This window comes from Trachinotus anak, unplaced genomic scaffold, assembly GCF_046630095.1.
Source record: "Trachinotus anak isolate AG129_WGS33_773 ecotype Australia unplaced genomic scaffold, CSIRO_AGI_Tana_v1 ptg000004l, whole genome shotgun sequence".
Taxonomy (NCBI): domain Eukaryota; kingdom Metazoa; phylum Chordata; class Actinopteri; order Carangiformes; family Carangidae; genus Trachinotus; species Trachinotus anak.
This window is the reverse complement of record NW_027273855.1, coordinates 13312699-13326233: the sequence shown is the minus strand read 5'-3', so window position 1 is coordinate 13326233 and position 13535 is coordinate 13312699. Positions and strand designations below refer to the sequence as shown.

Here is a 13535-nt window from a genome sequence, read left to right as displayed (position 1 = left end):
GTGTGTGTGTGTGTGTGTGTGTGTGTGTGTGTGTGTGTGTGTGTGTTTGTGATTCTGACCTTCAGCATCTCTGTCTGGGTGCCCAGGCCTTTGGTGCAGAGCTCCATGACAGAGTAGGAGCAGAAGGTGTCTCTGATCTTGTACTGACTGAGCGTGCTCAGCCACACAGGCAGCGAGCTCTCCAGCTCCAGGGGAGGGATAAGGATGGACTGGTGACCTGAGTAAACGCTAGAGCAAAAACACATTCAATATAGCAACACTGCCACAATTACAGGTTAAAAATACATGAAATATGACATTGAGTCTGTGTGTGCGTGTGTGTTACCTGGAGAGGCACCACAGGACAAAGCCCAGGCCACAGTATGGGTCCAGACAGATGGCTATTTGGCGTGAGGAGTAGAGCTCACACTGTAGCTTAATGGAGCGGCACAGAGTACTGACCGCAGCATGAGACATCTGGAGAGAAATGTATAGAAATTGTCGTCAAACCTACACAGTAAGAGCAATTTAACTGAAGTAATGATAATTTAAGTGTACAACAAAGTTTATTTACTAGATATAAAATGTCCCTTTAAAGTCCATTCTCAGTGTATGTGAACTGGAGGCTTCAAATTTCCACATCACATGTGTGCAAATTGCATTTTGAACCAGGACTGACTTCCAAAGTACTTGAACTGTCACAAAGTCATGGTCTAAACTTCAGACTGAAGGTGAGCACAGAGAAACTTTCACCCTTCAGCAAATTATCGTAAAAGCAGCCTCATAGAGTCCATCTGGCTAAAGAGATTCAAACTGATTTGCTTCATGTGATGTGTGATATGCATGATTTGTGAGAGTAATTTACCTTGACTCCAGTCAACATGCCTGTGGTGGACACACTGAAGTCCAGGTAGGCCAGCATCTCAGCTGTGGGGGGTTTATAGATGTGCGGGGGCCGCTTTCTGGGGAGATCATCTGGGAGACGAGAGGGAAAAGGATTCTCGTTATTTTCTCACTGGACAAAATAAATCACACACTTTCACTGTTTTACTGTTAGTGTTACTGTTTGCCATCAGGAATGTGCCGCCACCTGATAACTGTTCAGTGTGGGATGATGGTATAATTGTCAATGTAAATGTGCCATTTCCCTGTACTTTGAAAAAGCTATACATTTATTTTTAACCCATCCCACCTGTATAATATGCAGTACCTTTCTGTTCATGTGCAACCCTCAGGAATTGCACTATTATTTTAAGAAACGATTGAATGTTTGCTGAACATATTTATGACTAGAAAGCAGCTTTTATTCTGCTGTGGGTTCCCCCAACATCTTCAAAGATAGGCAAAGAGCAAACAGGACCTCTTGTGGCCAAAAGTGGAACACATTTTTTCAGTCTCGAGTTTTTGTGCTAAATCTGTGTGCACACAGAGATGTGTCATAAACGCAGTAAAGTACAAAATGTCATGGTTGTAGCAACTGTGTCCAGCTGCTTCCCATCATGCCCCAACATGATGATCTCAACAGTCCAGCACCTGTATCAATGATCGTGGGCCACGTCTTGACGTTGACGCTGGCAGCCGCCTCCCTGGACCTGAGGATCCTCATGAGAGGCTGAGTGGTGAGGATGCAGGCTGCTTTGCTCACCTGTGACACACAGCAAACACAGAAGTTCACTACCATACACAAAAGACCAAGCTTTAACAGTAAAATCGAGTGAAAATCCTCCATTTGAGGCGATACTCAGATAAAAGGCATTTAATTATTGTTACACTTAATTGATCCCTGAGGTAAAATTCAATCGTATTGGCTTCCCTCCAGGGAAATCAGTTATGGGGGTCAGCAGCAGAAGTACTTCACTGAGTCTTAGGAGTCTGCGTCATAGGATTCAGTTACTTGCTTGAGGGCACTTCAATATTTGTAACAGCTCTCTGAAGTGGTGCATGAAAAGTATAAGTAAGGTTCATATTCCTTTTGAGCTATGAGATACATGTTTTGGTGCTTGAGAGTGATCTAATATTGGCAAATTACAGCTATGTTTTAATGTTCTGGTAAAAAACTAATCTGGACAATTGTTTTTTTTTGATAGATACTTTATTGTTCAGTGAAAACTAAAATATGTTTGAATATGTAATGAATGAGAAGTTGTTTCTTTAGAAAGTCAGTTCAACAACATCACAAAAAGACAATTATTCTAATATTCTCTGGTAATGTTTAAAATAAAAATAAATAAATAAATAAAACATTTTCTAACAGAAAACACTATTTATCAAATACTTGATTTTAATGACCCAGTCCAGGTGCTGTGTACTCACGTCGATGATCATTCGGACAGTGGGGAGAGTAGCAGCCAGGTTCTGTGGGTGAGGTGGCCTCACTGTCACAGGGATGACCCCCGCATAGAGACAACCATAGAAGGCAGCTATCAGGTCAATACCTGCAGAGGTCAGAGACACACAGGAACCTCATGAACTAAAATTACAAGCAGTGGTGTCTCTCCAACGTATATTAAATGGAAAAATAAGTAAAGATGTCCATCTATAATGATGGGGTGGGGGTGTATGTGTATGTTTACCTGGGGGATAAAGCAGCACCACATTGTCTCCTGTATTGAGGCCTCCTCTCTCCATTAAGGTAGCTGTAATTTTCTCTGCTCTCTTGTGCAGCTGAGCACAGGTGGCTGTGCACACTGCCACCCCCTACAGCAAAAACAGAGGAAGTTCAGCTGAACGTGCAACCAACAAAATGGATCATCACTGGTACCACGGCACCATTTCCAAGGTAAAACACAATTATGCATCGTTTGTGTCAGTATATTTCTTTGATGCATCGAGTATTACTATTAACCAATTTACATATGTGTCCATATGTGTGTGTGTGTGTGTGTGTGTGTGTGTGTGTTTAATCTACCTTGGCATTAAGCAGCACATACAGGACATGGTCAGGGTCGGTTTGGGCTCTCCATTGCAGAGCTTCAGACAAGAACTGGTGCTGAAAAGGTACAGAGAGGAACGTGTCATCACATCATCATAAAAGGTGAAATGAATGAATACATTTACTGCACAATTAAAAATCCCACAAAGGTGCATCAGTGGCAAATAATATCCATATAAAAACAATCAAAAGATAGAAACACATGAAAGCGGGGGAACAGTCAAATAAATGGTCTTCTCGGTGACAACAGATAAATTTATTCATTTCGAACAGACTTTGTGAGGAGCGGGAAAGAGCAAACATTTTTAAGGTGCATCACAGATATGGTATTCTGTGACACTTTTGACCTCTCACACAGAGACACACAAGCACAAAACAGGAGTATGGGAGTGTCCAGAGAATATTTTTTGCCAGGAGTAGGGTCATGCTGGGACCATGTGCACCTGGTAGGAGGCAAATTGGAGCCACTGTCAAAAACTAACAAGCTTTGGGTCTTTCAAACAAAGGGTCATGACAACTTTCCACAGCAGATTAGTGCCTCAGTCTACTATTTCTTCAATAAAGTGGCTTCAGGGGAACAATCCCCTGGCTATTTTTACGATTCAACTCATAAGGTATATAAAACACATTATTAGCGTCTTGATCAGCAGTGTTACTAAGCTGAGGAGCTAGCCAGTGCAAAGGGCAGAACGGGACAGAAAGGTGGAAGCAACAAAGTCCTTTAAAGGCAGGGGACAAGTGAACATTAGGCAGCACATATAAAAAACAAATTTAAATAAATAAATAAAGGCAACACCATGACGTTCTCTGGACATACAAACATAATTTACAGCAGTGTCACATTGCTGGCCATTAAAATCACTGGCTGGAGGCATCCTTTGTGCCACCCACTCTCTCAGTCAGACAGGTCGTGCCCTGGTCAACAATGAATCAGGAGTCACATCATGCAGACCGGCTGCCCTGACCACTCATCAAGCCATGCTACACATGGGAGCATCACAGTGAACACAGCGAGCAGAGGTGCACGTGAAAATGTTCCTAATTATTACTCACAAGATATTTGCCTAATGCATCGCAATATACGATTACATGGTTTTCACTAGTGATATGCAAGAATTGTATAATTGTTTGCTCAAAGTGTGCATTACCTGCCTCAAGCAAAAGAAGTCTGCACTTGCAGATTTTGTGAAAGAATGTAAACTTTCATTCACTTACAGTCGATCAGTCTCACTCAGTTTACTGCTGGGTTTAATACAGCTACTAGGCTGCCGGCCAACTCCCATTTTAAAAGGTGATGGCAGGGAGAGTCTGTTATGGGACACTTATAAATGGAGAATGTCATTTTCATTCATTTTTAATGAATTATATTAATTTTGGTGTGTGGACCCCTGCTGGCCGTGGAGCCAGCCTGGACAGTCATCTCTGTGCGTCGGGCCAAAAACTGCTGCTGGTGGCCATCAGGCTGTCACGGCTGCAAAAGCACATCTGACTGACAGAAGTAGCAGAAGCAAAGACGAGTGGGGGCCAGTCTAGAGCCTTACCATCATGGTGGGCCACATACAGAGCTAAAGCCCAACCCGAACAAGGTGAAGGCAGAACAACAGAGGTTTAGGATAAGACATTAGCAACCAATCAGAACATTTTATACATCAGTTTAATTTGAATAGGCTGATGTTTCATATAGTAAACAGATGCAACTAATAATTCATTTTTTCCATTCATTTCCTGATTATTTTGGTTTATTTGTTGATTATTTGTTTGGTCTATAAAACATCAGAAAACAATAAAAACATCACAGTTTCCTACAGTAAAAGGTGATGCCATTTTTGCTTTATAAATAACTTAAACGAATACTTCATTATTAAAAAAGATGTGGATTCATTTTCTGCCATCTAATCAACTAATCAAGCAGCTCTGGTATTAGTATAGTGACTAAGCAATAAAAGCAACCATATAAAATATATCAATACAGATTTTTGTCTCACTGTCCAGGTGTTAATGTTAGTCACAGACGTAGATCGTTTTAGATATTAACAATTCAAACTGCTGATCCATTTTCCTGACATTGTGCTCAAAGATGCTTCATCCATTATCAAGAGTCTGATAATTATTCTAGGACTGGTGTGGTAGCAGTGTGGTGAGTATGATTTCAGTACCTTTCGGATCAGATCCTGGTCCTCCACCACACCCAGCTCTCTGCCCGTAGCCTGAGCGATCCGTTTCCCTGCCACCAGGTTGCCAACCAGCATAGAAGCTGGACCGACATCCACTGAATAAATGAAAAACACTCAGGGTCATACAGTGACAAACTCCAAAATAGAAGCAAAACCCCACCAGTGTTTGATTGATTAATTGTCAAACTGGTGACTGGATTAAATTAAATAAGGACTCGAATGTCACGTACTGACATTTATTATATTATTCACTTTGCTGTGATGTTATGTAAGAAGCACCAGTAGATATGGTCTGAGGCGACCTACCTGGTTGTTTCTGGCGAGGTTTGGGCAGATTGGTAACACAGGTGTGTGGGCACATGAGGATATTACAGGGGTGCAGGTTTCCCTCCAGAAAGTTCTGCTTGGTTTCGCAGATGTGGATGCCTCCAAGTGGCGTCTTGGGGAGGGTGTTAGCTGGGACGAGCGCGAGGCAGTACAGGCCGACCTGGTGGATACTGTCGATGGCCTGTGCAGGGAATATGCATCATGTGATATGTGGTCATGAATGCAAAATTAACAGAGTATACCATACTATTTTCTTATGAGAAAATCCTGTTGAGTGTTTGTGAGCTTCAGTGAGAATAAGACACAGGCACTTTTATTTGATCTATTATGATTTTGAAAGGAACATAACATTTTCAAACATGAAGACATAACAGGGAGTGAGGGCAGTTATTGGGGTCTGATCCGTGACATAATTAAAGTGTAATTCACCTGCAGTACTCGACTCATCCACTGGAAGCTGTCCTCCTCACTGGCATCAGGCCTCTGCTCTGCCACAATCACTATCCTCTCATCATAAAACACTGTCACTGAGAACACAGCGATCCTGTATGGATGACAGCAGAGGAGTGAGCACAAACACATACTCTAGTCTAACACACAGAGACAGGCTGTAGGGCTCTAAGGTGAGTTTTCTGCAGTGTTCACAGAATTAAGTGTAAGATTAAATATTAAGTTTTATGTCAAGCAAGAAAAAATATTCAAAACCTTTGTTAAAAAAACAAAAACAAAACCCGACTTTTTTTAAACTTTCCATGGCCTTTTTTTCCGAGGCTTTTTAAGACCCAGTCATAGATCGCCTATAAAGGCATTATTCAGTTATAAGGGATATACTGGAGCTATTCTTCTCACTTACCAATAAAAACACCACAAATGTATCATTGCTTGTATGGGAACATTTATTTACTGGAATGGTCTTCCTCCTTCCTTCCTTGAAATTGAAATTGTACATACAGACACACACTGGCTCACAGGAAGCAGTCAGTATCTCACCTCCCCCTGTAAACTGTTTTGACAGGCTCCACTGCGAGCGCGGTGGCCACCAGGTCATCTGCATTGTGGCGTCGCCCACTCACCATCAGCAGCCCTTCAATCTTCCCCACAACAAACACCAGGCTGCCCTGTGGAGCGCACAGATTTAACTCAGCAGGGAAACACAAGTCTCACAACCATTATTTTACTTAGTATCTCTCTTTATTTTTGTGTATGTATTCCCTACCGGTCCTACAAATCCCAGCAGACCAGTCCGGGTAAAGGGAATTTCTCCAATGGGTGCTCCAGCTTGGTTGACAGGGATCACCTACAGATTCGCAATGACATTAAAAACTGGACTTAAACAAGTGCAAAATAAAACTCACCTTGTCATTAGTTTTCAGAAATATACCAAAAGAACTGGGAGATACAGAAGTTAATGTTTTACTGTAGTTTAGGGCTGGTATATTGTCCACAATGATTAAAAGTGAAAGAAAGAATGGTATTGAATAAAAGCACTCTGAGGGGCTTGGGAGATTAATTCGTACGATATGTGAACAGGGTCTTATGAAGCCTCTTATCAGTAAATGAGAGAATAAATACAATGTAGCTGTGGTATGATGTATGTGGCTCCATCTAGTGGATCATTTAAGTCAGTGCTCCTTTCCCATCCATCCATTTTCTAAACCAGCTTATTTACCAGAAAGTTCATTCTCAAAGGTTAAAATAACTTTTCGAGTTGGAATGTTTGACATTTCTTGGGTCATACCAAATACTTATTTAACAACCACAGCATGTTACGTGTTTTTACACTCTGCGCCATTATTTTGGCAGAAATTGTACCTAGAGATCAGTGTATCAAGAACAGATGAGGAGGGAGTCATTCAGGCGGTTCTGAAACATGGCTTTTAAACTTTGACAGACCTCAAATGTGTTCTTGGTGACACCAGGCAGGCCATAGTACATGGTGCCTCCAGCCCGAGAGTTGATCACAATCTCCCCTATTTCGTCAGTCTTGCACAGCTGAGGAGGCCCGTCTGGTTTCACAATGCACATCAGAGCTGAAACACACAGAGTTCACAGCACTGACATTACATACAGTATGTTTAGGAACCTGCATTCTGATGGTGTAGGAGGCAGTGGACACAGATAAAGCAATAATGCACAGTAAATGTGGCACCTGCTGCACTTAAATTGTGTCAATTAAAACCAACTGCAGTTGCTAACCTCCAGGCATAATGTGGCCAACATCCTGAACCGTGAGAGCAGAGTTTTTGTCCTCTGTGTTCACCCTGATCACGCCGTGGCTCAGCCCGCCCATGGACAGGATGGCTCTGGCTGGCAGTGGAGCTCCTCGTGCACCAGGCCTACAGAGAAGGCAAATATTGTGTATTTTCAATTATCATGTTTTAATTGTATTCATATACATATATTCATTTATTCACAGTCTATGCTATGTATCATTTTTACATACTGTACATTTTAACCTTTGATTGTGGATTTGATGTGTTTCAAATTAAGGAGTCCCTCGGTACAAGAACTTAATTTTATAGATCCCTGTTGTGCCTGTTGACATCTTACAATGACAATTTCAACTTAAAACAGAGAAGTGATGGTGTCACAAAAAACACAAGCCAGACAGGAAGGCAGCCTTAGTCTCAAAGTGCAGTGGTATGATGTATGATGTTGGCTGGAGCTGTGACTTTGTGAGTAACCAGCTGTGTAAGCATAGGAGTCATGCCAGTTGGTGTCAAAACCACAAGTCTGTTTACGTCTAACCATGAGTCCCTGTTTACGTCTGTTTGTTCCTCTCACTGAGTCTGTCTCCCACCGTCTTCTTAGACTTGTGGGCAATCAGTTACAAAGTAACAAGAAAACAAACACATTTGAAACACTTAAGAGATGTATTATTCTTATTCTTATTGTTGTGGTGTATAATATTATGTGCAAAGTATCTCTTGCCGTTTGCAGGCAAAACTACACAAGTTTTGGAGCATGTGAGGATACAGATGTAGTACCTGCGTATGGCCACAGTTAAGGCCTCAGGGGAGGTGGCACACGGACAAATGACCTCAGGCTTCAGACCATGAGACTGGAACACATTCAGGAAGGCATCACATGACGACACAGACCCTGAAAAGAAACAATGGATGAAAACATTACTACAGCGGAGCAGTTCTAGTCAAAGTTCACAACTGAACAAAATGATAGTGTGTAATAATTCTTTATTACAAAGGGACAGTGTTAGTGCAGACAAAGTGACTCACATGGGTTTGCACCATCCGCCACAATCAGCATACGTATAGAGGACAGGTTGGTGTCTCTCTGGTCCTTGTGGGCCATCATGGCCCAGTGGAGGTCACGGCACTTCACCAAGGCCACACGTGCTATAAGAGGGTAAAGGGGACATGTTACATAAGGTGCAGTAACATTCAGTGTTTACAGATTGTGTTATCCCTTATGTGTACATTTTTGAGTTTGCTGTATTGTTTCTCCATTACTCTTTTTCTTAGTCATTTTCTAACATTATCCATCTTGGTGGTCTAGTAAGTGGTCATCATTTAATGAGCCTTTTTCTATCATTTCAAATACAATCTGTTTTTATTTGATGTGTACAATCCATGGTTTATCTTTTAACTTAATCTGTAATTAGTTTAAATACATATACAGTACAGTTCAAAGATTTTTGTGTACTTTTAGATTCTTATCCATCATCAGTGCCATCAGAGAGGGTTCTGATTGGTACCAAGTTCATTCTGCAAGAATGCATGACAATGACCCCAAACACAGAGCCAGAGTCATAAAGAACTAAATTTAACATGAAGAACAAGGAGCCCTGAACTCAACATCGTGGAGTCTAAGTCTAAGATTACATGACAAAACAGAAGACAATGAGTCATCCTAAATCCACAGAGGAACTGAGGCAAGTTCTCCAAAATGCTTGAAACAGCCTACCTGCTGGGTACCACTGAATCTGTGTAGAACTGTACCTATAACTGGTGCTATTTTAAAGGCAAAGTGTAGTCACACCAAATACTGATGTCATTTTGTTTTTTTCTGTTTACTGCAACTGATGTTAATTGATAAATAAGAACAATTTACAGTATTATTTTTGAAAGCATCCTCACTTTACTTTTATTGGCTAAAACAGTACATAGGCTAAAAACTAGGCAAAAATAGTAAAACTATACAAGGTTGGATATTAGCTGCACCTTTGTGAATGTGGACCCTCTGCACCCAGGACATAGGACAGGCTTTCATGACAGCATATGGCACTGTGATGGTGTGGATTCTATTCATGACACTCTGCAAGGAAAAAGATACACATATGATCAATGTCACACTGTGCTTCATACCAAATTTAAGAGGATCAGCTGGTCTGAATATACTGTAGAAATTGTTCAGCCTCACCGTTAAGACACCATGCCACATGCCCATATCCTTCTTGCAGTCCAACACATTAACCAGTGTCTCCCCTAAGAGAGAAAACACAAAGACATCAGTGAAGATATATGCAGTCACTTGATAACTGATCCTAATCCTAATCTTCTCAGAGGTTTTCATGCCATGCATTTCTGACAGCGTCTCACTGAAGAGGAGAGAGTGAAAATTAATTATAGGGCAGGCTTCCGATGAAACGTCCTGCTGAAGAGCTCAAGGGCTGAGCACGGATGTAAAATTTGTTTTAATGCTTAGTTTATAATGCCTCGCCATCTGACCCTCACACGCACAAGAGTAGGAGGGAGGGAGGGAGGGAGGGGGAGAGAGAGAGAGAGAGAGAGAGAGAGAGAGAAGAGAGAGAAGAGAGAGAAGAGAGAGAAGAGAGAGAAGAGAGAGAAGAGAGAGAAGAGAGAGAGAGAGAGAGAGAGAGAGAGAGAGAGAGAGAGAGAAGGAGAGAAGCAAGTTGCACAAAGTGCTGAGCTCTGACCTTCGCAGTAGTTACAGGCCTGTGTCAGGGCTTGACAGTGGGTCAGCATGGAGATCTTGGACACAGCAACTCCCATCACTGTTCCCTCCTTACTCGCTTTGTACTTTGGTGGAAGGGACACACAAAAACAAACACAAAAATTAAAAATCAAATAAAATGTATCATAACCAAAACAGAAAAAAACAACTAGTACAACTACTACTAAAAAATGTAATGTTGAAGAATGTTGAAGAGTACCTCTATGTAGGCGGTGTCTGTGTTGGCTGTGGGGATGTGAGGCTGCCAGTCTTTGGATGGTTTAGTCAGGTACTTGGTGTCTGTCACTACCCATTTCATCCTGGGCCATCCTGGTGACATAATCACAACACCAGAAAAAAACACAAATAAATATTTTAGCTGACACAAAGAAAAAACCAAAGAGAGTTTAGGCACACTAATGTGGAGTGGTCATAAATTGATGATGTTCACCCTGCAACCTTCTGGTTTCAAGGCCAAAGGTGAGCAGCCAATACTTAGAAAGCAGAGTGATTACACAGCCACCCACTCACACATTTTGCTCCTAAATTGGCCTTTGAACATCACACTGTATATTTGCTTTAATGAGTCTTTCTAATGGCTCCCTCAGAGACTAAGACAGAGATGACTCCTGCTGAGCCAGCAGCATGGGCAATGGTGCGTTTAGGCTGGCTGACCTTTGAACTGGATGATCTCTCCGTTTGGTGTCTTGGGCAGCCCTTTGAGACACACCTCACTGGTCAGTGCCAGACTAACACCACAGCTGCCCAACAGGAAGCCAATCTGCTGACTGCCTGCGTCCTGCGGAGAGAGACAAGGGTGAAGACACTTACGACACGCTGGGAGATGCACATATAGATAACTGTAAATAAATGTAAATAAATCTGTATTGTCTATTTGGACATGTGAGTAATAAGGCATTGTATACATCATATACACAGTGATGAGTGGAAGCACATACATTAGGGCTACAACTAACGAATATTTTCATTACTGAATAAATTTGATTATTACTGATTATTTTCCTGATTTATTCTATAAAATGTCACAAAATAGTGAAAAAAGTTTCTCCATATCTAAAAATGAAGGCTTCAAATTTCTAAAAACGGTTAATAACAGTTAATAAATAAAACAGCTGCTCAGTTATAATTAATCTTATTTATCTTTCATTAAGTGGCACAAAATCCAAGATAACTGGGACCGATATTAGTCATAAAAAAGTATGAGCCTGTTTGGCGAGTGACACTACATGCTTCTGGTAGATTGTGGGTATACGTTTTGGACCTGACTGAATTATAAAGTGTTTGGCTGCATCATTCTCATAGACAGTATGGTCTTTTATTTGACAACACAGTATCATTATTACATCTGATTTTGTATTTCTCAGTGATCACCATAGAGGACCATAGAGTGACATCTTTACCTGTCGTGACAGTGGTACCTCAATGGGCACAGGGATGACCTCAGCTAACAGGCAGCCATAGAAAGCCACCCAGAACATGCCAGGGTCACTGTTGGGATAGACCAGCGCCACCTGAGAAACAGAAAACTTATTTTCCTTGTCATGTTCCTTTGCACTTTACATACAGAGTGGTGACTGGCAGACGCTTACCCGATCTCCAGGTTGTAGGACAGGCTCAGTCTTGGTGCCCAGTTTATTCAGCAGTGTATAAGCCAACTTCAGACTGCGACTCCACAGTTTGCCTGTGAAGAATAGAAGTGAATGATGATTTTAAAATGTCCTGTTTATTGTCTATTTGCCAAGTATTAATGTTGCATAACTGATCCATGATAGTTCAACTCCACAACCCACTGTAGCTCCACATGGGAGGAAATGTACTGTAGGTGTTGTTCTTGTCAGACCGGTGAAATATTTATTCAGCTAAACCAAATAATATGCAAAAAAATATATCTCACAATCACATTTGGTGGACACAGTAATATGAATATGTGAACACCTATATTTGGGCTTCATAAACTAAGAAGTTGAACAAAAACTGTCGAGTCGAGTAGTTGCTCACCGTATGTGAGCGTGTAGAGGGGTTTGCCAGTGATGTCCAGAGCAGTGAGGGCAGGACTCTTGGCCTGGGTGGCCCCCCAGCGGGCCAGAGCAGCCTGCAGGGCAGGGGGCCAGTTACTGACCACTCCGAGGGGCTCCCCTTTCACCGGAATGATTTGACGTCCCTCTGGCTTCGGGGTGTTAGGGTCCGGCTGGGGAACTGAGCATCAAAAGAGACACAGATAAGTAGATGTTTAGAAGAGACAACAAATAAGGCTGAAACCCAGCAATAACACTGTGAGCAACATAACAGAATCTGGATCTTTTTCAAGAACTGAGTATAAGCAATGAATAAGCTAGTCACCAACCATTCAACAGCCAAGAGGATTTGCATGTAATTTCTCAGCAGTGTGTTTTGCTTTAAAATAACAGTTTTCTCTGGCTGGTGCAAAACAATAGAGCAGGTTATTTTGGCCAGTTTTTCTTTTTTTAATTCTACATAAATAGCATTATTTAGCATAGCATTATTCCTATTTATGTTGTCTGTGTTAATAGTTGTGTAAGTAATTGGGCAATCTGACAATACAATAGCTGAAAAAAGACCATCCACTATCAGTCAGAATGAAGATATCCATCCAGTAAATTGTGAGATATTGTTGAACAGACTATATGGGATATGATGAATGTGCTGCCGTGAATGAGGGCTTATTCCTTTGAATATTTCTGTGACTGTTCCTCCTTTTACCAGCAAAAAGAACCAGAGCCTGAATCTATATGCATGCTGTTATTGTTGAGAAGGTGTATCTCACCCTCTACAATTTCCTCAGAGTCATCAAGGAAGAACTCGCTGAGTGGTGGTCTTTTGGGCCGTTTGAGTGTGTTCAACAGCTGCTGGATCTTCGTGGACACCCTGCTGTTGACAGGCACGCCTGGACAAACATCAAGAACAACTACAGTCATAAACATATGCAAACAAGCAACCAAAAACACACCACTCACCCACACATGCAAATCTATTCTAACACAAATCTCTACTTCATCACACACCCTCAGACAGGCAGAACCCTACGCACTAGCACACAGTCAGGACCAGAATCAGCAGCAGCAAGGATTCGAAAGGGAAATTTGTGCTTGAAGAGACACAGATTGGACGATAGGAAAATCAAATAGAGGAGGTTCTCTACGTCTAGACCTACAAACACGAGACAAACA

The 13535-nt window shown here is 41.7% G+C and overlaps 1 protein-coding gene across 1 annotated transcript in view; it reads right to left on the bottom strand.

The window, feature by feature from the left end:
- The window catches only part of dip2ba (disco-interacting protein 2 homolog Ba), a 42848-nt gene that overhangs the window by 6012 nt on the left and 23301 nt on the right, over nucleotides 1-13535 (bottom strand). The window contains exons 7-31 of the mRNA XM_071476092.1: nucleotides 13133-13252; nucleotides 12346-12543; nucleotides 11937-12028; nucleotides 11748-11858; nucleotides 11002-11125; nucleotides 10547-10656; nucleotides 10310-10412; nucleotides 9793-9857; nucleotides 9594-9687; nucleotides 8649-8768; nucleotides 8400-8514; nucleotides 7609-7748; nucleotides 7306-7442; nucleotides 6629-6709; nucleotides 6403-6530; nucleotides 5842-5956; nucleotides 5392-5593; nucleotides 5068-5180; nucleotides 2888-2968; nucleotides 2553-2676; nucleotides 2293-2414; nucleotides 1513-1624; nucleotides 845-954; nucleotides 326-456; nucleotides 60-228 (exon numbers count right to left, since the gene is read on the bottom strand). Coding sequence (XP_071332193.1) covers nucleotides 60-228; nucleotides 326-456; nucleotides 845-954; nucleotides 1513-1624; nucleotides 2293-2414; nucleotides 2553-2676; nucleotides 2888-2968; nucleotides 5068-5180; nucleotides 5392-5593; nucleotides 5842-5956; nucleotides 6403-6530; nucleotides 6629-6709; nucleotides 7306-7442; nucleotides 7609-7748; nucleotides 8400-8514; nucleotides 8649-8768; nucleotides 9594-9687; nucleotides 9793-9857; nucleotides 10310-10412; nucleotides 10547-10656; nucleotides 11002-11125; nucleotides 11748-11858; nucleotides 11937-12028; nucleotides 12346-12543; nucleotides 13133-13252 — 3017 coding nt within the window. The remainder of the gene's footprint in view (nucleotides 1-59; nucleotides 229-325; nucleotides 457-844; nucleotides 955-1512; nucleotides 1625-2292; nucleotides 2415-2552; nucleotides 2677-2887; nucleotides 2969-5067; nucleotides 5181-5391; nucleotides 5594-5841; nucleotides 5957-6402; nucleotides 6531-6628; nucleotides 6710-7305; nucleotides 7443-7608; nucleotides 7749-8399; nucleotides 8515-8648; nucleotides 8769-9593; nucleotides 9688-9792; nucleotides 9858-10309; nucleotides 10413-10546; nucleotides 10657-11001; nucleotides 11126-11747; nucleotides 11859-11936; nucleotides 12029-12345; nucleotides 12544-13132; nucleotides 13253-13535) is intronic.